This window comes from Dipteris shenzhenensis, chromosome 21, assembly GCF_047967505.1.
Source record: "Dipteris shenzhenensis isolate YYH24624 ecotype China chromosome 21, Dip_SZ_1.0, whole genome shotgun sequence".
Taxonomy (NCBI): domain Eukaryota; kingdom Viridiplantae; phylum Streptophyta; class Polypodiopsida; order Gleicheniales; family Dipteridaceae; genus Dipteris; species Dipteris shenzhenensis.
In genome coordinates, this window is record NC_141616.1 from 8,231,432 (window position 1) to 8,258,840 (window position 27,409).

General features: G+C 43.1%; 1 protein-coding gene across 1 annotated transcript; it reads right to left on the reverse strand.

Annotated features, from left to right (window-relative positions):
* Nucleotides 1-722: 722 nt before the first annotated feature.
* On the reverse strand, nt 723-17,090 carry LOC147888447 (uncharacterized). The gene is made up of 6 exons (XM_087392745.1): nt 16,040-17,090; nt 5,452-5,586; nt 3,387-5,322; nt 2,617-2,990; nt 2,176-2,236; nt 723-2,050 (listed from the first exon to the last, which is right to left on the reverse strand). Exons 3-6 carry the CDS (start codon nt 4,959-4,961, stop codon nt 1,190-1,192), a joined length of 2,871 nt encoding a protein of 956 aa, XP_087248871.1. The 5' UTR covers nt 4,962-5,322; nt 5,452-5,586; nt 16,040-17,090; the 3' UTR covers nt 723-1,189.
* Nucleotides 17,091-27,409: the final 10,319 nt, after the last annotated feature.

A 27,409-nucleotide genomic window follows, 5' to 3' on the forward strand; every position in this document is an offset into this window, starting at 1 on the left:
ATGTCTTCATTCTAGGGTACCTCTACAATGCATATTTACTACCCCTCTCTTGGGATATCAATTTATTCACTTGCCCCTAGGCACATTTCCCACTTAATGCATTTAAGACCCATAGCCTTAGACCCATCTAGTCAGTGCCTTGTCACCCTCATCAAGGACCTTGACATTAACCCCTTTGACCATTTACATGAAGCCCAAATAAATATAATACAAACATTAATCCTTTACAAAGGAAAATGTCAACTGACCCTTCCGAGGTCATGTTGCCTGAACTTGAGCGTAACAACGTACCCTCTGTTGGTTGATTTTTAACAGGTACACCTGGGTAGCTTGATGCAATGGGGGCCAGCAGACCGATCTGCGACCACCCTCATTGGTATTTGGCATCATATCGTCTATATTCTGCGTGCCCTTTGGAAGTAGGATATTGAGGACTCTAGGAAGACCACCAAAAGGCGATCATTTCTGCCAAGGCCCGCCCTGCTGGCATTTTCTATATTCTCATGGATCGCTTTTGGGATTGTTATTGGCAATAAGCTCAGACCCTGAAAGGCAGGCTACAGGACAGCTAGCATCTTTTCATTTCAGCGCCTCATGGACTGCTGAATTTGTACTTTCTCAAAGCTTCTGATAGTTGATTCTTTTTTTGGGAAACAAAGAAAAAAAAATTATACTTGCCCCACAAAGGAAACAAAGAGGATGGCACAAACAACACCACCAGAAATAACAGCGATTAACTCTTGAATACTATACATATCCGCATATGATAGGTGCTCAATGAAACCGTGCCTTTTTACATATTTATGCCAGCTCCTTTTTCATACATGGAGCTCCAACCTTGGTACTATTGCTAGCTCCTGAAGCACCCGCCTATCGACGGTAAGCCACGGATCTGCCATTCTTCTAAGAAGCAGCTTGCACAAACTTACTCTCCCACCTAAACGCCTGCCAATATCTTTACAGAGTTTTGAGGTGCACCTTCGCTGAATAGAGGACCATGAATTTGTTATCAAAGAGTGCAAGGAGGTACAATGAATATATAGTTGGCAGTGATGCTCTTACTAGAGGCCAGAGGAGAGGGCTTGTGAAATCTACATCCTGGACGGTTACAATTTGTAGTAGACATAGCTCTATCAAGAGAGCAGGGATGAGCTTAATAGAGATAACCCATGGGAAAAGCATGGGCCACTCAGCCAACAAAGTCCTGATGAAGAAAATGGCTTGCAAATCGCTTCCGATTCTGGAGGCTCAGAGCTTCGTAAGAGTTGGTCTGCCCGGCACTGTTTTCATTCATGCTGTAATAAGTGGCTGCAGCACCCCCACCTTCTCGACTCCTTCCTGTCGATATCTGCCCCTGCCCTTGCATATAATGCTGCTGGGCTCCTGACAAAGACAAACCCTCACTATGCTGCAGGCCTAGCGTGAGAGATACCCCACTATTGGCAGCATACCTTGTCGCAAGGCCTTCCTGTGAGTACCTATTCAAGCCACTGACCTGAAACGATCCATAACTTCCAAGGTTTTGGTGGTCTGGTTGAACAAAGCCACTCTGAGGAATGCCATAGTTTTCCAAGTGCCTGTCCTCCGTCCTGATTTTGATGTCGTGTTCCAGGCTTTCTTCAACATTACCTTCATCAGGTTTGAAATCCACCAGCGCACTAGAATTTGGAGACAACAGGGAAGTAGAAACCTGCACTCCACTTCTAGCTTTCTTAACTCCTTGCCTCATGCTGTCCTTGTCATGGAATAAAAATGTTTCAGAAGAAGAGCCAGTCAAGTTCCTACTTTGTAACACGTCACAAGCATGCTCAGACGCATTTTTTGGATCAGAAAATCCTCCACTGTTTGCATCGATCGCCTTTGCTTGTTTCACCACCTTATCACTATTACCTGAACCATCCATGCCTGTTCCTTTACTAATATTTTCTTCTTCGTCCCGAGCTACTTTATCTACTCCTTCCATGTCTCCTTCCCTCATTTCTTCTGTGTACATCTCTTCCACCATAGGTTTCCAAAGACGTACTCGGGCATTAATAAACCAATTTGAGACCTGCGAGCACAGTCCCAATAAGATATCGTGTTTAAAAGCTTTATCCTCATCTATGAGCTCTATATACAATGAGGTAACTTCTTTAAGAAGCAACATTGGTTTTTTTTATAAAGGCTGCACTTTACCTGGCTACGAGAAAGTCCAGTTTGCCTGGCTAACAGAACCTTATCAGAATCCTTTGGGTACCTGATTGAAATATAAAAGCAATTTTAGACAGACAGCAATAGGCCCTTCAAGAGTATTAAAAACTTGGTCTGTCCACCAACCGAGGTTGAACAAACCAGAGGACACGTTTGGTGTCATAATTAAGACAAGGGATTAGAAAAAACCACATACTGCTGTTTACTCATATGCATCTCCCTTACAAAATTATCCGAGAAAGAACATGGTGAACTAAGACCAGACTTGCATTAGTGTCACCTTAGGTTAGACAAAACAAGTGGTTTCTTAATGCACAGGTAATTGCAGAACAACACACATGCTGATAGTAGATACCTGAGAAAAGATGAGAAATTACAAAAGCAAGGTATCAAACCATTAAAAAGAAAACATCACACACGACTTACGGGTGAAGGAAGTGATCAAACAACCAAGCTCTAAGAATTGACACCGAACGTTCAGGAAGGCCCCTCTGTGGTCGCCAGGCATGCTGTTGCATCATCCCCAACTGCTGCAATGCACGCTGCTGGCGCAATTGCTGATCGATTAACCGTAACCTTGATGTTTCCCCCATTTGTCCTGAGAGGTCTTCCTCCCCAAGTGCTCGACTAGTTGCACGAATCTGACCACTGATCGCATCTTTTAGACAGCGAAAATGTTTTGAAATTGTCTGTAGTGCAAGAGCAGTATATGTTCTAGCTGCACCCAAACCTGCTACGGATTCAAAAGATGCAACAACAATCTGCATTTGATGGTAGTACTGTTTGTACCTCCGATCAACCTGTCCAATTCATAACTAACTTTATTTAGAATGTCCACCACATAAATGAGCTTATGACATCCAACTGATATAGTTCACCATACTATTCCAAGCCCTTAAGGGGAGTCCTGTCTTCCTACTTATGATTAGAAGTCAAGGTATTTCTGTATGTGGAGTCTGGACTGATGCAAAAAGTGCAACTCCATGAATAACAACATATGGTCATGAAAATGCATATATTCATGGGCAGTATCCTATTTGCAAACTCAGCATCAAACTCTAATGCTCCTGGTGCTATCACAGATTAAGCTTCTTTTCTTGAATTCTGGCCAAATGTTTCATGTAATGTTACTATATGCTAGCCACCAGATAAGCTCTTAAATTAAATTAGAGTCATGCGAATGTATATGTTCATACCTCATCAAGCATTGCCATAAGCTTTGCTTTCTTCATTTGAAGATCTTGTCGTTCTGCTGGTGTAAGCTCCACAACATTTTCAGGATTATGTTCTGGTATACGTGCAGTACTAGTGTGCACAGCTGTGAGTATGGGACCCCCATCTTTCCCAGTAGTCCAGCTGACTGTAGGTGCTCCATCTTTTCCATTAGGCTCTCCCAGATTCCTATCTTTGACTAAGGACCCATCACTAATAGAGCTAGGTCCCATCCAAGATTGCAGCTTTGTGTGTTTGTAAGAGCTGCTCTTAATGTTTCTCCCAACACTCACCACCTCATTGAGCAGTTGCTGTGCAGCTTTAAGGTATTTTGAGCCAAATATTTCCATTGTAGGGGCACTTGACATCATGCTTACTTGTCTGTTACTTCCTGCACCATTCAGCTGAGTTTGAAACCCAGCTCCCAACATGTTCTCCCGCGAGGAGGCTTTGAATGAGCTCAAACTACCCCTGTTAAGGAACCTGTCTCCCTTACTTGGACTATTGTCAACACCTGAATTAGAAAACCCTTGACAACTACTTACACCCGATTCACTATGTTGCATTGGGAAGGACTGCATTGGGATCACTGAAGGTTGCTGTGGAGAAAGAGAAAGAGACAGAATCTGGCCAGCACCTGTGGAAGCTTGAAGATTTTCCATGTTCAAGCCAAGTGCGACACCATTAGGAATCAATGCTGCCTGTTCCTGGAGGGATGGCTGAGAAAGATTTCTCACAGCATATTGAGACATGTCAGAAGTTGCCTGTTGCCCGGAGTTCACTGAGTTGAGCCGAGCTGCCAAAGAGTGATTGTCTTCTGTCATCTCACTGGAAGGAAGGAATGAGAACTCATTCCCCCCATTCCAGTTATATCCATGGTTATTAACACGGCCTGTAAAAATATTTGAGGAGGCACTTTGATGCCCAGTGTTTGAATTTGATATGGCAGCTATATGAGACTGCTGAGATAAAGGTGACTGGTTAAGAGCAGGTGGAAGGGAGAATCCAAGGTAGTGCTGCTGCTGCTGCTGGTGTTGTTGCCTGGGGTTTCCCAGCGGGCTTCCCTGGCCCACAGGAGTGGGGCTGATTAGAACCATATTGCCTGGATTGGAAGTATCATTGTACGTATAGCTAGGATTCATCAGGTAGAGTGTCTGCATTCCATCTGCTTGAACATTAGAACCAGAGAGATAAGTTGCCATTCTGCCTCTGCCACCAGTTGGTCCAAGAGGACTTGGGGATCCAGAACCAACCACAAAACTGCTTCCTACACTAACTGACGATGATAACCTACTGATGTTGGTAGGGGATGTTTCTTGGTGGCTTTGCCCTACTCTACTCTCAAATCCCAGTTGGTCACCTGCAGGGCCCCAATTTTCTGTTGTAAGAGAAGTCACACTTGATTGACTTGAGAAGCCTCCTTGAGAGATGTTTTTTGCTTCATGAGGACTGTCAGATATGACTCCTGATGTAGATAAGTGTGGATGGCTGGCAGTTTCCCTTGGTTTGGCCAACAACTCAGCTCCAATAGGAAAATTATAAGGATCTGATGATATCATAAAGGTTTTTAAAATAGGCACCTCCTGGATTGTTTCACTGATGGCCTACTTTGGGAAATCACAAAGGTTCTTGATTTTCCTCCCAAAACCTGAATATACTTCACCGCATTCAATTCCAAAAATACATGCAGTTCAATATCTTGCAGATGAGTTTGGTAAGAGTCTGACAATTGCAAACTTTCATGCCATGCTGGGTATCTTCAATCCTGCAGTTGCACTTTTTTATGTTTTGTGTCTCTTGTATAGAATTAGTGCTTGTCTGGCCCAGACTGAGCACACTTTGAACACCAGCTAAACTGTGACATTAGTAAAGCTTTGGCTCAAACACAAGGTGACAGTGAAGTAAGCTGCTTGTTTCAACCTGTCAAAGGCAAATCACAGAGAGAGGCGTCAAAAATTGATAATTTTCCATGGCCCGAACCTATACCATTCTGTAAACAGAAAACAATCAGATTATAACATTCTTTACTGAGTGACCTCCAAGAGATACCTGAACAACAGTTAAGTGACCATGAGGCGGCTTGCAACATTGAATTTAGACAACTGCAGGAACAGATCACAGCTCGCGTAGTAGGTATCAAACAAACGCACCAAGCATAGATTGGTATGTTTGTTATGCTACTGCCTGCAAACGTTATTCCAGTAAATTGTTTGTTAGCAAACTGCGTTCTGATTTTACATCAAAGCTGAAACTGCGCTAACTCTAAGGTTGGACGTTCATAGGATACATGTAGTTAAACAGAAACAAGCAAAGTCCCCAGTACTTTTTTTGTGTTCCAAATGTTCAGTTATGGTGATATCGCATTTAATGCTCTTAAGATTACTGCCAACACCACAACCTGTAAAGATGCCCTTAACCCCGCACTGGACTGAACTCCTAGCCCAGCCCGGGGATTAGTTTCAGCCTGGGGTGTTGAGCCAGGCAATCTCCAATTCTCGAGGACAGGATAAACAGGTACAAACACCACTGGTGACTCTCCGAACCCTGTCAAAGAAACCCCGGATCGGAGGCAAAATCCACAACCAAAGATCTGTCAAAAGCCCCGGTTCAGAGGTCAAACAAAATTTAAAAAAAATTATTAAAAAAAGTTTTTTGCTGGGCCGACCAGATCTGGCCGACCAGATTGACCTGGTCGGTCAAATCTGACCAGGTCGGTCAACCTGTTGGTTGACCGACTAAAAGCCCCTTCCTATTTAAAAGGGGGGGGGCTAGGTATTCCACAATCTTCTCTCTTCCAGCTCCAGAGGTACCTGCACACCCTGAGCCACTTCTGCCTCCTGGCTGCCTCCTCTACTGCCTCAACTTCTGCCTCCTGGCTGCCTCCTCTGCTGCCTCAATTTCTGCCTCCTGGCTGCCTCCTCTGCTGCCTCCTGGCTGCCTCCTTTTCTGCTTCAGATCTGCCCCTCCTTTCTGCTCCAGATCTGCCCTCCATTCTGCTCCAGATCTGCCCTCTTTTCTGCTCCAGATCTGCCTTCCTTTCTGCATCAGATCTACTCCAATTTCTGCTCCAGATCTGCCTTCTTTTAGCTTCAGATCTGTCCCAACTTCTGCTCCAGATCTGCCCTCAACTTCTGCTCCAGATCTACCTCCAACTTCCGCTCCAGATTATGTTCTTTCTATTCCAAATCTGCAGCAACCCCTGCATCAGTTTGCTGTCTCAGATTTGATTCAGTTCCAACTTGTGGAGCTAGTGCAGAAGTCCACGCAGAAGTCCACTACAGTTGTTAGGACTGACGTTTGCTTCCTCCAGAGCTTCTCTCATATCTTCACTTGTACTGAGTTCCGTTTGTGATATATATATCTTCTTCAGCCATTAATTGTCTTCAGTATTGTTTTATTTGTCTCCAAGTATTTTCTTTATATGGGGTACTTTAGATATGGCCAGCATAGAGTGGCCTAGCCTCTCATCGAAATCCCCCTCGAAATCCCCCTTTACCCCAATGACCTCAACTAGTAGAATATGGTACTCCACAATTGCAGCTAAGACACCCTCTCCATATGCGCATACATTCTACCAAGGAGGTATGAATCAACCCATCGTTTGTACACATGAACCGATTTTTTACATACAGCAGGAGGTGAGAGAGTTAAAAAGATGCAATTGGCAGCTATGACAGCTAAACTCCAGAGTCCAGGTTATTTAGAATACCTACAGTTATTTGCTGGCTTTTTTGCTCACAAACTCTAGGTACATGTGCCATCCCTAAGCAGATGTACTAGTTTTTGCTGTCCCATAGACCTGTTGGTCTCCTGTGGACATTAATAGACTCTCTCTCTCTCTCTCTCTCTCTCTCTCACTTTTCCTCTTTATGTATTGATGCTGTTGTGATCATGATTATGGACTTTTCTTCTTGTACTCATCATGGGTGTTGATGCCCCCTTAGTAGCTCCACTCTTCATATCATTGTATCAGTTTTCTTTTGGTCTCATAGACCCTTTGGTCTTCCAAAGACTTTTAATATTCTCTCTCTCTCTCTCTCTCTCTCTCTCTCTCTCTCACACACACACACACACACACACAAGCATTGCTCTCAATCTTCAATCTGGCCATAGTAAACCTCAGGCACTACAAGGTTTTTGTGACAGTTGCGACATTGTCAACTTGTAAAACCAAGGTCATGATCTTCGCTACACTAATAGAAGTCACCTTCATAGAGATGCTCACCTTTGTGAGACCCAAAAAGACTAAGAAAAACAGACTTTTAAACATTGATGGAGTCTTATATATCAAGACAAAGTACAGAGAAGCTGTTAATTTAATCACACAAAGGATGGCCCTTGTCATGCCCAAGCCATACCTTGTTGACGGGCTATGCCATGAGTGGGAGAGGAGAGCAAGATGCACACAAAGACCACTATGAGCAACCCACATTTTGTGGATGCATATTAGAAGATCCAAATACAAACATAGATGTGCCATATAACAATTTGCACCAGCTCTCATGCATTAAAAGAGAATAATGATAGATGGGAAGAACAGCTGCCTAATGCAAAACTATGCATTCTATGTGACATGGGAGCTGTTGATTTTGAGAAAGACACATATTGCGCTTGCTTATTGGTCGCATGGATTTTAGAGCCCTGCAACCAACTCCAATACCAACGTCTTGCATGGAGCTGGTCTTAGCCTAAGCATAGCAAAGGAGCAGCTCCGCAAGCGCACACACAACCCTATGCAAATCATGCCATGAACCCTCCATAACAAGTGCGCTCATATCAGCACTTTGGTTTCCACAATGATCATATTGTCCTCCGCCATAGCGAGAGACAGCTTGACGGATGCAGATTCGGTACACTTTGCAGTCCACCGGAGAGCCACCACGGCACTGAGTTTCAGGTTTTGAGTCTCAGTTTTCAGTTTCAGTTTCAGTTTTGAGTTTTGAATTTGAGCTCTTGAGCTCTTTAGCTTAGCATAGCACTAAGCAAGGGCCCTAGCACGCACTTTGCTTCAACCCACAGAGGCTTGTATGAGTTTCTTCTCTTGATGTACTTTGTCCTCCGCCATAGCGAGAGACAGCTTGACGGATGCAGATTCGGTACACTTTGCAGTCCACCGGACATTCAGAGTTGGCCCCAGCAATTTGGAAAGCAACAATTACGAACTAGAAAGCAAGTTTGCAACAATGTACATGTAACAAGATACTATCCCCTCGTCCGTACTCCCGTACGGGACCCTCGCCTATACTCACGTACTAGGGAGCTCGAGGGCTGCAGGGAAGGCGTTTTCCAACAAAGCATGATGGCAACTGCTCCTTCGACTGTTTTGATCAACCTTAGGGGCTTTTGTCCCAAAAAACCACTGCCAAAAGAACGTGTTTTTCCTTTCCAAACCTTTGGCAGCGTTTCAAAAAATAAAAAACGTGTTTCATTGCAACTATGCACTTGCAACAAGAGCTACCAGAGTTCATATTCTCAAACAATCCAGCAAACTGAAAGGTACGGAAGTATAAATAGCAGAAGTACAAATAGATCCCAACTTATGTAGAAGGCCACTAAGTTAGTGAGTACAGCTAGAAAGGAGGGTAAACAGGCTGTTTACTGTGAAGGCAAGGCTCTCATTCGGGATTTCAAATTGAAACCTTAAGACTCTTGGTCAGTGGCTCTAGATGCAGAGAGGGCTAGCATCGGGAAGAAGATCAGTGATGGATTAATACTCAATCTGTCCAGATTCTCTCTCCTCTTTTGCGGCCTCTGTGATGTAGCTCGCCGTCTAACAAGTGCTATTGTCACTCAAGTGGTATGTCACCCCACGTCGAAAAGAGAGGAGATGCCTATAGTCCTATGAGTGTCCACCGAGGGTCATGTCTATCAAGTTGTGCAGTACGTTTGGTCCCCTGCTGTCCCTGACTCGGGTCAATGTAGAAAAAAATTGTGCTTGTCCTTTCATTGGGCTCTGAGGGTACCTCCTGTGGTCTCCTATGTGTTCCCATGAGCTGATCTCTCTATCTCTGGGCCTCAAGAAGAAAAGTGGCATCTGTTGTTGATTGGGATGTGCCAAAAACTCTTTGAGTGTGTCACAATCGCTACAAATAGACACTGATGTTGTCCACGGATCTCATAGTACACAAGGCACCTGAATGCAAAGTGCTCCCTTGACTTTGTCTCATATAACAGGAAGTGCAGATCCATCTCTCACTGGGAATGCCCTGTGCTCGTCTTGTCTCAACTTGTAGCATGTGAGAAGAAACACGGAATTGCCCGATTGAGATTCTTAGTGCACACGTGCGCGCATAGAGAGAGAGAGAGAGAGAGAGAGAGAGAGAGTTTATTAAAGTCTGCTAAACGATGGGTCTATGAGACTGAAAGAAAACCTGATACAATGAGCACAAGGGTAGAGCTACTAAGCGAGCATCCTAACCCATGCTAGAAAACTGTAGACACAGTCAATGATATCATCGTACATGTGCACCATAATCATATACAGCCATCCTGGTGTTATCGTCCTCATGTGGAGACGCGATCTGATCCAATACAATACAATAGGCATACAGAACATCAAGGTACATCTAGTGAAGGACTAGGCAAAGTAGGCAAGAAGCCCGTATAGATCATTATTAGTCTCTCCCAAATGAGCAAAAACTGTTAGACAATCTCGCTAATAGGGCGAAAGAATTTATCACAATATCAACAAGTGCAACATGGATGGAAATTTCACAAGGTGAAATTTGAATACGACAGGAACAAGAATCCAAGAGCATGCCTAAAATCATCCTGTGGCAAAATAATACATAGTCAAGTTTCAATTAAATCCCAGTCACTCGCAAGGTTGAAAACCATAAACTCTATCATGCATAGCAAGGACTAGCTACTATGACATCCCTCCTGAAGTCACTAACACCCAATGATGGGTTTAAACCCAAACATATGCTCTCACACATACATATCCACACACCCACACACAATTGAGCATCCATTTATACAAAGGTATTCATACTACGTTCATGTTAGCACTCTAGATGCAAAGGGCATACTCAACTGTGACAAGCCAGCACTAAAGGAGAAGGCTAATAAAAAACTAGTCCACATTCTCTTCATTCAAACTACAATTGCTTGTGGAGACTATACAATTTCATTTTAGTCACAAAAAATTCTTAGACAATCTAGTTGATAGGGCAACACAACATTTAAGATGGAAATGATTTATCATAATATCAACAAGCCGCAACATGGATAAAAACTTCACAAGATGAAATTTGCATGTCTACTAATACAGTGGGAACAAATATCTAGATGAATCCAAAACATGATCATCCTTTGCAAACACATATACCTAGACAAATCCAAGAACATTCCCAAACTCAACCTCTAAAAACACAACATAGTGCAGTTTCAATCTTACGATAGTCATTCATAAGATTGAAAACCATAAACTCCATCACGCATAGCAAGGACTAGCTACTATGACATCCCCACTGACGTCATTAGCACCCAACAGTGGGTGTAGACCATAGTATAAAAATATGCTCTCACACATACAAATCCACACACCCACACATACTTGAGCATCCATTTATACAAAGCCTTCGTACTGAGTTTCTGTCGGCACACTGGAGGTGAAGGGTAGACTTAGCCATGACGAAGGCTAGCACGAAGGGAGAAGGCTAATCAAAAAGTAGTCCAAAATCTCTTCATTGAAGCTATAGCTACTTGTGAGGTCTAAACGATTTCATTTTAGTCTCTCCCAAACGAGCATCTAAATCTAGCGGATAGGGCAACGCACCGTTTAAGATAGAAAGAATAATTGCAATACCAACAGACCACAACTTGGACGAAAGCATGTCCGCTAGTACGGCAGAAGCATATACCTAGATGAATCCAGGAACATTCCTAAACTCATCCTCTAAAAACACAAAATAATGCAGTTTCAATCTCACGATAGTCATTCATAAGATTGAAAACCATAAACTCCATCACGCATAGCAGGGACTAGCTACTATGACATCCCCACTGACGTCATCAGCGCCCAATAGTGGGTGTAGACCATAGTATAAAAATATGCTCTAACACATACAAATCCACACACCCACACATACTTGAGCATCCATTTATACAAAGCCTTCGTACTGAGTTTCTGTCAACACTCCGGAGGTGAAGGGTAGACTCAGCCATGACAAAGGCTAGCACGAAAGGAGAAGGCTAATCAAAAGGCAGTCCAAAATCTCTTCATTGAAGATACAACTGCTTGTGAAGTCTAAACGATTTCATTTTAGTCTCTCCCAAACGGGCACCTAAATCTAGCTGATAGGGCAACGCACCATTTAAGATAAAAAGAATTATCGCAATACCAAGACAACACAACACAACACAGTGTGCAATTTCAATCCCCATGGCAGTCACAAAGCTGAAAAACCATAAACTCCATCATGAAGAGTAGAGATGATTAAATTCAGCTTGAAGACATTTGTATAAATGGGAGCTCTTCTGTGAAAACCAATCTTGTTTTAAGTTAACAAGGCTATGGGACAAAATGTACATAGTTTCATAATGCAAGATTCCGGAACCTTTTGAAACCCAAATGGCAGCATGTGCTTGGGTACTCATGACCCTTCCTTACTAAGTTATTTTGATTTTTATGTTTCTCATTCACTCTTAATTTTGTTTAAATTCACTTCCAAACTCCCTTTCTTCCTTTGTTTTTTGCTTCATTTATATAGTTTCATAATAGGGCCCAAGTGATAGGGTTTGATGAGAGCTTGGTGATGACATGAGGAATGACATATAGCTGACCCTACCTAAAGTGTAGAAGTGCTTGGAAGTGCGACATGTGGCAAGTGGGCCAATTATACAACAAACCATGAATACTTGTGAGCACTACGTCGTGTTTTATTGAGAGTCGGAATTTGGTAGGGAGCAACTAGTAAGGTTAGAGCTAGGATGAGAGAACAAAGAGTTTAGAGAGAGAGAGAGAGAGAGAGAGAGAGAGAGAGAGAGAGAGAGTCAGCTTTACAAAATCACCCTTCTCAATCTCAATTTTATGTCCTCACCAAAGCTCAAGTGAGATCACGTTAATAAACCTATGTTAGTCATTGCTACCAACATGTAATGATATGTGCCTTGCTGCACCCCCATTCAACTGAACTATAGTACATGCACGAGTTTGTCCTTGGGTTTGGGCAAGCTCATGGACCCACTACCCATCGGTAAACCACTCCCAAGCTTGAAGATCACGAGCTATTTTGACTAATACTAAGCCCCCAGAGTGCAAATATTGTTTTAAAAATAATACATGCATGGGAGCAAAGTGGATTTCTAATGGGCCATTGGGCTATGTGCACTAGATCCTCTCGGAATGAGTATACTTGCATATGAGGAAATATGCATCAAGTAGATGCCACCAAGGTAACTATGCATGGATGATGCCGAATATAGATGAGCATGGCTTACATTTATAAGCACTATGTTCATTGCACAAAGACTTTTGGAAAGCACCTTCCCAAGCATGTAGTCCAAGTGGCGTTGGAGCGGTGGAGCCTGAGAAGGCCATCGTTTGGGGTAAACGCTTATGGTATGGGACAGAGGCTCTTAATCTTGGCTGCACATTTGACAAGCAGCCATTATGATAAAACTCAAAAAAGGGTCCAAATCTTCCCTTCCCAAAATTATTGTACTTCTCTTTCGTTTGCCAAAGAGGGCATGATTTCCTCTAAGCATGGTATCCCCAATGCCCATTAGACTAGTAAGAGCTTGACCAGGAGGCAATGGGAAGGTCAATGCAAATATAAAAACCTCATGAAGACCCCATACATAGCCAACACTGTGAAGATAGGACAGGACCCATAAAGTCTCGAGTGGCTTCAAGAAACCTCTAACGCTAAAAGCCATAATTTCTCTCTTAAGCACACAACCTCAAGCTAAATGTGAAGAAAACGCCACACTTAATTTCCAAGTAACAGTCCAAGGTGTTGTGGTTGACTTTAATGCATATATGTTTTCCAAGAACTATAACATATCCAATCTTACAAAAGACGAAGGCAGGGGAAAAGAAGAAAAGCAGGAGAGAGAGAGAGAGAGAGAGAGAGAGAGATGATATGATTGTATTAACATCCTCGTGAGACCCTTTAGGATCTATGGGACAATGAACACTATGAACAAGTAGTGATTGTTTACATCCATTGAAAGAAAATAGCATAAATAAAAGCATAAATGTGCTATGCAGTGAGTACTTGTTGTGCTAGCCTGTGTGCTAGACCAAGTACTTTGTTGCGATATTCTAAAATTTCCTTTATGTAGTTGCCTAGTTCTTTGGCTGGCCACTCCAGTAGGGATTTCAGGTTGCTTCTATTGCCACTATAACATTCTCTGATTTGCGCATATGCTCGACATGTCAGGAGTACATGCTGCTCATTTTCTACTTCTCCTGCGGGGCAGATTTTACATACTCTTTCCTCTCTTGGTACACTAGGTCTTGCCCATCTTCCCCTCTCCACCTCGAGATCATATGACCTGGTTCTGATTTTGCACCCACAATATGAGCAAAAGAAACCTTGAGAGAGTTTTTAGAACCACCCACAATATGAGCAAAAGAAACCTACTCGAAACCTTCGAGTAGGCGTAGCAGTTATGTTCCAATCTACACCCACACGTAAGCTGCCATTGGCTCGATGCCTTAGCATAGATGTTAGCAATGATTCCTTAGTTGAAACTATTGGGCTGGAGATACCCTTGTTCCTGAACAAAGTAACGTGTGCCCCAAGATGTAAAGGCATCGATAGCTCAGAATCCAGCAACAGCAGACTGATTCATTTCAAGAGGTGAACATGCAGCATTGTCTCTTCCAAGAGCCCCCAAAAAGCATGGAAAAAACATTGCACTGGAGACAAAAACATGACCGAAATAAAAGAATGACCACTTGAGCAATGATCAAAACAAGGCTGGAGGAGAGCAAAAACTTAGCCAAATAACTGAGAATGCAAATGAAGCATCAGCAAGACTTCTTGAAGAATTGAGTTCTCACGATGATGTTCCAGTAAATTCCCAAACTGAAGACTTCTCCCCAAAATTTTCCAAATAATGCTACAAATACATACCAATGATCTTTAAGTTAATGAACATGCACTAAAGAGTTATCACCAATACACAGCACAGTGAAGAGCATTCTCCGAGTCAAACTTAAAGCCAAGTACACAGAAGGATTGTGCATAGCATGGAATTTAGTATTCGAAGCAACAGGTATAGGTTGTCACGCATCACAACACAGGTGTGGATAGCTGCTGCGATCTCGGCAATACATTTGTGACTCTCCACCACGTGATTATCATGTACAACTGCACAAAGGACCATCCTAAGGGTCCAAAAGGCTAAACAGGCCATTTCTAGGGGCTTTGAAAACTGGCTTGCTGCCTGAACGTTCAAATTCCACAGTCAAGGCCATAAACTGCTTTTCCAGCTGCCTTAGCTCAAGAACTGATACTCAATGCACAAGATTTTGCATCTGACGCTCCTTTCACAGGATGCTGTAATCTACAGCAGATTTGAATCATACTTCTGCTGCAAAACATGGTTTTTCCTTCAATTCATTATATGGAATCGAGGCAACTATTGTTAGGAAAATGCTGAAATCTTGCTTTTGCAGATACTCTCTGAACCGAAATGAAACATTGTCTCAAGATGGGTAGAGTTCGGCTTGACCGCTTTCTGTGTACCTTTAAAAAATTAATAACGAGAGAAGTGAATTCAAGCTTACGTTCACACATTAGACTTGACGTCTGAAAAACCAGAGTGGAAATATCAGACTCGACCGATTTTGGTCGTGGCTCACCGAGATGCCATTAAGTTCCCCCATCCTCCATTAACTTGCTTTCTCAACGCATCCTAAACTCACTGAACTGCAGCGTCACGAGACGCCTACAACAACGAACCAAAATTCGTCTCCTCCATGAGCAAATCCGGCCTCCTTGATGGGCAGCCAAAACATAACGGAGGATTTGAGATCTAAAATGTTCTGATGAACCCTTTCACAGAGACGAACGGCCTCGGAGGGGCTTTTCCTTACGAAAGGGTCGGAATTGGCTCCCGGACGTAAAGAAGCTACCCTCAACGCTCGCTTTTTCAGCTTGAAAGCCATTCGCTGGGCAAGCTATCACAAAACTCGTCATTGTTATGACTGTAACTTACAGTTCGCCTTTAACCACGTACTAAAGCAGTTTTCGACTTGAGCCTTGGGGGTGAAAACCTTTCATGTTTTTCCTTGTTATATCAGGCTGCACACATCAACCGATCGGATTTCTCACGACGGGAGGAGGACCGGACTTGGGCTCTGTGTCGTAACTAAGAACACTAACCCCTACACTAATCCCTCGTGTTGCTTACGCTGAGCACAATTATTGACAAACATGACAGAATCAGGCCAAGCAAGACCATTCACAAGGTAGAGACAACATCCGAAACACACAGATGTTAAGAGTATGATTCCTGCTACGCATTTTTACGGCACACTCGCAGGAAAAGGCCCCCGGAAACCAAGAAGCATTAATTTCGTTGCTCCTCCTATTACGCGATCAAGATCGTCGGACATCACAGACCTGAGCGGACAACGCCATCATCATAAACTAGAAGGGAAAAAGGCTCGTCGGTGTACCTTGGAGTCAGAGCGACACTGGCTGATGAGCCAGCCCAGAGCCGTAATCCTTGCTCCGGTCTCGATCAAGGATGTGAAATGGGCTTTTCAATCGGCAGCTCGAAGGGGGAGAAGAGCATGATGAGGGAGTCGCATGAAGCAGGATATGAATGCGACGCAGGTGATCGGGAAGCGCAAGCGGGGAGTAGTATACAACAAGTGATACAACCACTGACGATGTTGATTACTATGATTATTACGGTATGGGGATGGCAACCAATGAAGCCCGTATGAGCACAACGGCCGCCTGCACACACACCCACACGAAGGCAGGAAGTGAGGCACGCGGCCCACTGTCTACACTCCCTCTTCTGGAATCTGTGGGGAAGATATCAAAGTAGTACCACAGCAGCTGCTTCTGCTGCTACTACCACTACCACACCACTGTCCCTTTCGCCTCCCTCGGTGAAAAGGGCGGCAAGGCTCTCGGAAACAGGGACAGAAAGTAGGGCTAAAGAAAGCAGGAAAGCCCCTGTGAAAGTCGGGTGATGGCGGTGGAGTAGAGGGGACGGGGCAGCGAGCTTGAACAGGAAGGGCAATCCCGTTGTGGGAGTGCCCAGAAAAGGAGAGGTGTTTGCTTGTGGTAATAAAAAGCCGTGGGAGGTTCAAAGCAAAAGCAGGAAGCTGTGCAGGTGCTGCTGCTGCTGCAGGGGGGGGGGAGGATGGGAGATGCAAAGAGGTGATTTGACTGTTTTCATGATGATGGGCAGATGGCTATGGAGTGTTGGTGAGAGCCGGGGGGGGGGGGGGGGGGGGGTGCAAGGAAGGGAACCTGGGGAGAATGAGTCAGAAAGAATATGGGGAAGTGTGTCAGATTGAGTGAGAGAGAGATGGACAGAGAGAGAGATGGTGTGTTGGATGGAGAGCTTTGGAGCTGTGCAGAGATGGTGATGAGAGGAAAGGGAGGCCGAGGAAGGGTCTTTCTCAAGAGGGAGAGAGCTAGCAATAGGAAGCTGGTGTGTCAATTTGAGATACATGGGTGAGATGATTGATGGCTGGAGGAGGAGCAAGCAGCGGGCAGGCAGGCAGGAGGATTGATGTTTGTGGAGGGAAGAAGGGGCAGGGGTGATATTGATGGGGGTGGGTGATGACTGATGAAGAAATGCAGAGGCGGTTGCTGTTGCTGTTGTTGATGATGATGCTTATGATGGTGAAGAAAATATGAAGCTTTCCACAGTGGACAATTTGGTAATGCCTGCCTCCTAATGCAAATGGAATCCCACAACAAGCCAACCAGTTCATGTTGCTACCTTGCTGCAGCATCAGAAATAATTGTTTTGCTCTTGTTTGTGTTTGCTACCTTGCATCACATTGTTTTGCTCTTGTTTATTATGGTAACTTGCTCTGCTGCACCATCAGTTTGTTTTGCTGTTTTTTATGTTGCTAATAACTTGCTGCAGCATCAGTTTATTTTGCTCTTGACCCTACCCCTCTGATTTGCATCATCATTTGCTAGCACGAAAATTTTTTTCCCAACCAATCAAAACGACGGCGACCTCCAAGTCATCCGGTTTTCACACCTCGAAAGCTATGGTTTTGAGCTGATATTTTAAAAAAAGCTGGCATTTTTTCGGTTTCGACCGGTGCAAAAATCCAATCAACCAGCTTTTACATCTCAAAAGTTGATGGTTTTGCCGGTTTTTAGCTCATATTTTACAGACAAGGTGGGATCCTAACCAATATTTCTCAAGTTCAACCAATGCAAAATACACAAAGGGGTTTTTTTTTTCTAGCACTGATATTCTGCCTTTTCACAATCTCTCTAGTTTTGTTGACACTTGAGTTGTTAGGCTCAAACAACCCACATGCCCCTAAATTCACCCATGGCTTTAAGGAAGATGCTTGAGCTGAATATGATTGTTTTAAATGGATGGATGGAAGATGCTTGAGCTGAATTTGAGATATAGCTGTAGTACTATTAAGCTGTGCCAATTGATTGATACCCCTCCCAAAACACGCCATGCCTAAAATCTTCTCCATGCCCAAAAGAAGCATTCCCCCTACTCTCAAAACACCCCAACAGCTATCCTTTTCTCCCTGTCACTGCTGCTGCCGCATCTCAAGAGAACACTGTGCTCATCCCCACGACCCATCTTCTATTTTCTAATCCCTCGAGGCTGGAAGACTACCGCCCCAACACGCACACACCATCAATCAAACGCCTCCTCTTAAAATGATCGCCCACCTCAGCATGACGACGACTGAGAGTGCTCGGACAAAGATAGATATATAGATATGAGCAGCCAGCTTTGGAGACAGTGAAGCATAAGAAAAAAAGAATACTGCCAGGATAAATTAAAGGGGAAGGCGGAGGTGCTTTTGTTGTTTTGTTTGTGTGTCTGTGCAGCATGATCTGGGAGGTTGCTTTTGTTTGTGCAAGTTGTTGCCATCTGCCCTGTGCTGCTTGCTTCCGCACCCACCTGCTCCAATCCATCATCTTCATCGTCTCAGCTCTCCTCCTGCTCTCAACCCATCACCCCAACTACTGATTGATTGATCTTCTCCATTTATCTCAACGTCTTCTCCCCACAGTTCTTGTCAAATCACCCGCACCTTACCTCCCTGTTTTTTAATCCCTGCCATCGTAATCTTTTATACTTCTTAACCTCTGTTCATCACTCTGATGTGAGCGGAACTCTGGGAAGAGGAGACCTCTAATCATCATAAGACCTCGAATTGTCGCTGGATCTGGATCTCGGGTTTTCTTTTTCATTCACACGATCAACATCCATTCGCCCATCCCAATCTTCCCATGCAACTCACTCACCCTTTGCCCAAGTCATGTGCTACAGCAACACCCCTCAAATCTTGGTCGTTGCTTCTCAAAATTGTTTTATCGTTTCACTCGCTCTCTTTGTCACTTGTGTCGTTCTAGTGTTTAATTATTTAAGATGGAGGTGATTTATGTTTGAACTTTGTAACATGTGCCAAGACTCATGTTGGTTGAAAGGTAGCATGTCAAGGCTTCAATCCTTTTCCTCTCTTTCCTCGAGAATACCATGAATATTCATTGTATTAAGTTTGGCTCCATGGAGCATACTTTTCTTTGAAAAATGGATGTTACTAAGTCCTTTTGGCTTCTTTAAAGAGAGTTGCACATGTCTTAAACCTTATACAACAAGACTTTTCTATTATGTTTGCCCCCTCCTTTCGCTAACGACACTTTTGAGCAAGGTTTTCATAGCTAGTAGTACAAGTGTTGAAAAGTCTTCACTGAATGGCAAACCGTTCTTTTAGCATGGGTCAAGGAGACCCAAGCTCTCTCTCTCTCTCTCTCTCTCTCTCTCTCTGTGTGCATGTGGAAAGACTCCTTCATAAAGGTACATTGGGATTGAAATGTACAACCTCAATTTTAGTGAATATTTGTTTTTCAAATATGTAGGGACAAAAGTTGAGAAGTAGCAATTGATTATGAAGCTCTCTCTATAAGAGATTCCTACATAGTCACTTACAATAATAGATTGTAAAAGCACACAGTAAAAGTAGGACAAGAGCTTTCCCCTTTTTAACAAAACGACGTGTCACGTAAATGAAGAGTTCTCTGTCACGATATAAAGTCAAACACCTCTTAGTCCCACATTTTTGTGTTGCGTGTGAAAGACGGATTCATGATGTTGAAACATACATTTTTTAGTGTCAAGTTTTGAAATTAGATTCGCCTCTCCATGTTGGAGGCCCTTATGATGGGTTATTTGATATTTTGAAATTCTAATCATGAGCTCAACAACTTAAATGTTGGACTCACCAAAATGATGTCAGTTGCATGCCATCTTAAGAGGACCACATAGTGCGCTTGGTGGGAATCTGCAAGTCAAGCATGGCCAATTGCTTTTTAGATAAGCAAGCACCTTACGCCTACCTTTTATTTTTATAAATTGTCAAGAAGCAATGAAAAAAGATTTATACTTTGACAACGATGCTTTGGACTTTTTCCCCCCTCCTCTTTGTGAGCAATAGACTTGTAAACGTGCAAGAGTTAATCGCCATATTTTCAAGTTCCCACATTTAATAGAGAAGTTGATTCCATCAAGATAAAGAGAAGGGGGATCATCATTTTGTAGACAATGAAGGTTTAATATTTCACTATGTAGTATGAGATGAAGGCCTTCAAAGAGTAGTTGAAATGTTTTGGAAAACTTTTAACATTTAAACTTAACTTGATTGATTTTCCTACTAATCTCCAATATTCATATCTTTTGGGACACTTCTTCATATGAATTCTTTAACACAATGATCTCTGATTTCATAAGCATTGTCTTGGTTTGTATGTTATCGGCATTGTCCTAGGCACCTCGGTTTTCAGAATGTTCTTCAATTTTGCCTGGTAATTTCCAGATTATGAGTTTTCATTGAAAGTGCTCTTCAATTTTTCCCACATTATGAGTTCTCACTGACAGTCCTTTTGAATTTTGCCCAATAATTCCCACATTATGAGTTTCCATTGAAAGTCTTGTTCTCTCTCTTGGTTTATGGGAGGCAAGCTACTGGCATCATCTCTTGAACAATTGGAATTATCTTATTATTTGATTAGTGTCATTTAGGTTTACAATATTTTCATCAAGATCCATGTGCCTACGCGTGTACCTAGTTTATGGGGGGGGTTAAGAAGGGCAATGATTTATTTTTTTCTGTAATGAGGCATGGAATCTGGATGAGGCGGAAGGGTCAAGGAAGGCGAGCCTGTAGTGGAGTGACGAGAACACATGACCCTCGCCACACTTGAAAAGAAACAAGAAAAAGGAAAGCAAGAAATAATTGGGGAGGGCAAGGGGAGTGGGGTTGTGGTGGGGAGTCTTGGGATGGGGCCCACGGGATGGTTTGTGGGACCAGGGCGGCTGGCGTACGTCGCACGGACAATGCGTCTGTCTCAGACAAGGACTTTTCGGACACCTGCAAATTGCAGCCCGGATGTTGACCGCTGACTACAGGTTTGGCCGCCCTTGCCCTCACGAAATTGACCGCTGATTACCGGTTGGCCCGCCCCTTCCGTCACGGCGCCGTGACGTCCGCTGACGTCAACCCTTACCTTTTACGAGTTTTTCTTTCAAAGGGCCCCACCTTTGTACCATACAGTATATTTTCCGTATACCCCTTTGTATCTCATTTCAACCCCTCCCCCTCCCTTCTCCTTTGTTCTTCCAATTGCTACCTCCCCCCATCGCCCCCGTCTACCAGCCCCCCCATCTGCCCAGTGCTGCCTCCCATCCCACCTTTTCGCTCATGCGGTGGAGGTCGTACTTGATAAAGTGACTTGATTGGTAGCGACACCTGTCTCATTAAAGACAAGAGGAAGGACTTGCTCATCATACCCCTCGGACCCAGCATCTTTACCTCCTTTCCCACGTGGCTCTCATGGGCCTTCTCAGTATTGCTGCCTAGTATTGCATGCCTGAAGAGCCTTTTCACTGCTCATACATGAGTGAGTAGCCTACATGAGTAAGTAGCCGACTTTTGGCGATTTGGGGGGTTTCCATATGTATTGCTCCTTCAAGAGCCTTTTTCACTAGTGTGTGGCCTACTTGAGGAGATTGAGGGTTTTCAATATACCCTCTCAAGGTCAAGCTCGTGATTGGAAGAAAGAGAACATGTACATTGAAGATGGAGCATTCCTTTGTGTCTTCCTTAGCTCAAATGAGAGTGAGCAATTTTAGACAAAACAAATCATGGTTTCAAAGGTTGTAATAAGACACAATACCAATTATAGGGATGGCAGCGTCCCTCTCGCTACATACCCTACTTTCCCATCAATGATGTGAACCTTGATAGTGGTGTTGTCCAAAGGGTACCTATATTTGGAGGCGGCCTTTTTGCTAATAATAGAGAACTCCATTGGGGGATAGGGTTTACACAGCGTGTTCGTGCGGCAATAGAGGCGTGACACGTGCAGGCACGAGAGAGTACTCGATCGCACGGTTCAAAATCATTCCAACTCAGCGAACAATAAAAAATTACTTTAAAATTATATCAGCATGATTTCCTCGCCGCTTTTTTGGGACATAAAGGCCCAATTATTCTCGCCGCTGCGCCCCACAAAATACCCCCTTTTTCCATGCAATGGCCCGGGCCCCGAAAAGCACGTTTCTAAAACTATGACTACCCTCTCTCCGTTAACAGTCCTCTCAATACACATCGCCCAACTACCCTCCCCCCGCACCTTGCTTTGATTTGTAGCACCCCAAAGCCTCATTAGCACCCTTGGAATCTATACATTTGAGAAAAGCCTTCATTTTTCGCTCTTGTCTTCCTCTGCGGTAGCAAATTTCTCGCAACCTGCACTTGGGCACCTCTCTTCCTGACTGTCCCAGATATAGTGGCCGCATGGCCTGCAAATGAAAGTGCAACATGGCAAGTTCCCCTACACCTATCAATGGCCTCTCCAAGATGGCTAGAAATGGAAATGGAAATGTCTTATCACCAGTGTGCTTCTCAAGCATTTGACATAGTCAACCAATTGGCTTGCTAAGGTCTCGATGGATTCGGAGAAAGGCGGTGCGTAGATTCTCTTCTATCACGAGTTTGGATCATGTGACACTATCATATGTACTCTTTAGTACTAAATACTAATGTAAATAGGATGTTTAATTTTATTATACATGCCCTCTACATGGAAGATCCTTGAAAAGTGACCGAAACCTTCCATATGGATTGGTTCCTTGACGTAAATGCCCATAGATCCTACATCATAACAAGCATAGAATCTTTCGCATCCTAGCTCACACTTATTGTAAACAATTCACCAAATTGTCTTTTAGATGACGACGTACAAAGGAACCATCTCAAGCTTGATCATCCCCAACGTCTCTCGTGAACTCCACAAAGATAACTTAACATGTGTTTTGTAAATACAACTGTACATCACTAAGAAAAAAAGATATTTGCTCACAAAAAGAGATGAAAACCAAATTCTTTAGAGAAGAGAGAAGAACATGCATTGGAAGGACAAGGGAATGTAGTTGTGTAAGGCACATCCATCCAATCTATTTTGCACTTGGCACTAACTTTGCAAGTAGTTGTTGCATGAGGGCAGCCTTTCTAATCATGATCAATGATTAGAGAAGTAAGATTATTATCATTAAGTTATGTCGTTTTTCAATCTTCATAGAAGCACTCACATGAGGCTAAGAAACTATTCATAGCATGCTAACCAAATTTATCATAGTCATTCTAATTCTAGTTTCAAGCCGTACATTTAGAAAATGAGTATTTTCAAGCATCAATTCCTATCCACAATTATTTATTTGGAGATGAGGTTGTACCTAAGACGTGGTCTCAAAAAGTTACATCTTTATGTTTTAATATAAACACATATACATCCTTTATTGCGTTTAACCCTTCAACATTAGGTCAATTCCATAAGATCCTATATTGCTAGTGTATAGGCACGTATAAATACATCCATGCATGCATGCATATGTAGATACATCCATGCATGCATATGTACATATGTACATGGATGCATGCATGCATGTGCACACACACACACACACACGTATGCCATGCAAGATGTGATAAGAGCCTAATATTTGTTGAGCTAGTCCATAAGGCACAAATTAGACCTAGGAAAGTTGTATAGCCACCAAGTGTATCATATTCCATCATGCTTTTAGTGATCTAGCCCACTACATCCCGAGATCTTATGGATTGTCCAACTTTGAGTGGACGTATGGGAGAGCAAGATGTGTCTTGTTCCACAAGGCTGAGAGAGAATGCTCTAGTTTAAGGACTGAATTCTAGCATTGAGAGAGCTAATATCTTGTGTTAGTATAGCCCTTTCTTCTTTACTCTCAGATTTTTTGATTTTGTGAGTCCTTAGATTTTGTCAACCCCTACTTTAGCCATGTTTAGTTGTGAGTTAAGTGTCCTATGCGAGAGAGGATCTTGTGAGGGAGAGTCTATGTGAGTGTGTGAAAGGGAGAGGTTTTTGGTGGTGGCAGTTGGAATCCTTGTTCCAGCAACATAGGGTAGCTCATTGTTTAAAGTAGCTTAAGTGGTAGATGTGAAGGTTTGTGCTAGCGATAAGCCCCAAGAGAGGAGCTTGGACTCACAAGGAAGCCCAAGGAGGCCTAGGTGACCTCATTAGAGGCTCAACAACTAACGAAAAAAATTCAATTAGAGAAAAACAGGGAATAAAGTTCAAAAAAAGTATCTCACTATTTTCAAAAAAAAAAGATGAGACCCCTTAAGCGGGCATGGGAATGTTGTCTCTCCATATGGGTTGCCCCATTACGTTGTTCCATATCGTTGGCCCATTACATTGTTGGAGATCACTGCCTCACATGTGATCCCCCATATGAGGAGGACAAAGAGGTAAATGATAGAACAAGCTGAATCTTGGCTTCTCATTGAAGCCAGATTTTTGACATTGGGATCCAAAGGTAGGATTCTTGCCTAAAGGAGACATAACCCTAGAGGCATCTAGATTTAGGATCCAGATAAGCAACCGAAACATGGTTCCAAATAGACATCTGGACTGTGTTCTAGAAGACAAGAGTCCCGAGTCGAGGACCCATATGGTATGTAATCATGTAGGCAACCTAAATTGGGATATAAAAGAAAGGAGTCTTCATTAACACCAAGATGGCAAGAAACCTCACTGACATCGTGAATGAAAAATCAAAGCATTGATTCAGGCCCTTGACTAATTAGCTAAAAATTAGGAGATATATCTCGATGACTACTACGAGAAATTTGATGCGTCAATCACAAACTAACACAACCATTGTTTGTAAGGCAGCAAGAAAGAGGGAAGTTCAAATCATAAAGGAAGCATGACTCGATGGTGCTAAAGACTGTACTTGCTACTATTGAGCTATGTAGCATAGTGGCCAACTGAGTCTAGATCACCAAGAGCTAGAGAGATGAGACCTAGTGGCACAACAAAGTTACAAGAAGCAGGAGTAGCGAGTGGAGAGTGAGTGTTGAGGAGAAGTTGCACTACTGAAGCAAGAGAATGGATGTCGTAGGCGGCATGCTATAAGTCACACAATTAGATCCCTTGCGGGGGCGAGCTTGAGTGAGCACACAAAATTCCACTAAAGCCCTCTAAGAAGGCATGTAACACGAAGATGAGTGTTGATGTATATTCTTGCAAGTGTGTAATCAAGGTTCCAATTTGGTGTGACTTGTTGTTTGAATCCCATTCATTTTCACGTGTACATCATCTTTGAGTGTCTTGCCGCCATGATAGTGTTGGAGTCAAAGGACTGAAGAAAATCACTACCGATGACACCAACATCAATGAAGCAATGACCACTATAACAGATTAGATTGTTGTGCAAGATTGGGTTGTGCGGGATACAGAGGCCTTGGTGATCATCACCGGCACTACTACAAACGTTGTACTTCCACACGTACAATGGTCACAGACACCAATAGATGAGTGGAAGGTGCTAGAGGGGATGATCAAGGTAAACAATGAAGCCCAAATACTTGACCTCGAGACATAGGGAGATATGATGCAGGGCTACATCACAAAGTTGAACGTGGTTCGACATCAACTCACTGTAATTGGCCAAAAAATGAAGTCATCCTAGAATACTAGATTGGGGTTGGACATACATCCTTGGAGCTACAATGATTCATGATGATCATGATTGTAGGATAGAGGTTGGTGTTGGTAATTTTTGAAGAGCTGCGTCGTTACTCTTGTAGAAAAGGACTCAGGAGAAGAAAGATGGTGGATCCAGAGATAAGACCTTCTTGGCAAAGGGAATGTCAAAGGGACTGCCTAGCAAGAGCAAGGCGGAGGAGGAGTTGAGGTCTGAGAAGGTTTGATTCAAGATGAAGCACAAAGCATGCTTTACTTATGACAACCAAGACATTTTGCCAAGGACTATTGGAGCAAGAAAGTGGGTCAAGGATGGAATAACTCCAAAAAACACAAATGAAATCTAGTAAATGCAAAGTCAAAAAACATCATCAACAAGAACCTATTTGTTATCGCGATGATGGAACGAATGACAATTGGTACGCAGACAATGTCGCATCCAAGCACATGCCAAAGACTCAGGGGTTGTTCTAGACCATTGCTAAAATGGGGTTTTGGACCCAATGTCACCATGTATGAGAACTGGTATTGTCCCACCAAAAGAATCGAAACCATTGCCATTCAAGACCAGCATTGAAGGTACTTTATGTCTTGGATCTATGCAAGAACCTACTCTTTGTGATCCATCTTGCAAGGAATGGGATGAGGGTGGTCTTCAACATAGATGGACACCTTGGATAATGAATTAGAGAATTGATTCAAGGGTTGAATGGAAATTTAGGGAGAATCTCTATGATTTCTAAGAGAGACTTGAGACATCGGTGATGGACTAACACAACCACCATTTGTACAATCGTGGGAAGGAAGGGAACTCGACTCACAAAGGAAGCACGATTGGATCCTGAGTGGATGTTAGTACTACTGCTAGAAGTGTCGAAGGCTACAATTGTTGAGATTAGGCTAAGCTACATAACGTAGTGCCCAATTGAGTCCAAAACAAAAGCTAGAGAGATGAGGCTTAGTGGCTTGGAGAAGTTCCAATTTTGACCCTAGATCTAAGAAACAAGAGTGGCATGGAAAAATTGCATTGTTGGAGCAAGAGGATGGGTGCTAGAGCAACATGCTAGAAGTTGCACAATGAGAGCCCTTGTGGAGGTGAGGATCCCATTGAAGTCCTCTAAAGAGGCACACAGGATCCACATCATTCTTTCACAGATGAAGCTTGAGCGCTACTATATGTTTTGATAGGATTGGAAGTGTTGAAGCTTCTTGATAGTTATGTGTAATCCCACTAAAGTCCATAGGATCCACATCTCATTGAAGTCCTCTAAAGAGGCACACAGGATCCACATCATTCTTTCATAGATGAAGCTTGAGCGCTACTATATGTTTTGATAGGATTGGAAGTGTTGAAGCTTCTTGATAGTTATGTGTAATCCCACTAAAGTCCATAGGATCCACATCTTTCCTTCATGCTTGCAGCTTGAGTGTTGCTATATATTCCAATAGGATTCAAGCATTGAAGCTCCTTGATAGCTATGTGTAATCAAGGTTTTGGTTTGGTGTGACTATGTTTTCAAATCCAACATTCATTTCCTTGTGTGTCAAGTGTCTTGTCATGATACCAGTCACGTGTAGGATCGTTGATAAGCTTTTGAGATCAAGAGTCCCTTGATAGAGAATTTTTCATTGTGCATTTTGGGGAACGATAAGATAATTTCAATATGCACGTGTGTTAGTGCCATAGATGTAGTGACAAAGCCACCCACTCATAAGAATGCCACCTTTAAAGGAAAAGGGGGAAAGGAAAGGAAGAAAATAGTTTCCTTTCATATTCATGCAAA

What these genes read in the sequence shown, in the direction of transcription:
- LOC147888447 (XM_087392745.1), bottom strand. Translation starts at nt 4,961, where the DNA reads ATGATATCATCAGATCCTTATAATTTTCCTATTGGAGCTGAGTTGTTG. An exon ending in TTATGGCAATGCTTGATGAG is followed by an intron (nt 2,991 to 3,386) that starts GTATGAACATAT and finishes TGAATTGGACAG; the next exon opens with GTTGATCGGAGGTACAAACA. An exon ending in TTTGATCACTTCCTTCACCC is followed by an intron (nt 2,237 to 2,616) that starts GTAAGTCGTGTG and finishes TATTTCAATCAG; the next exon opens with GTACCCAAAGGATTCTGATA.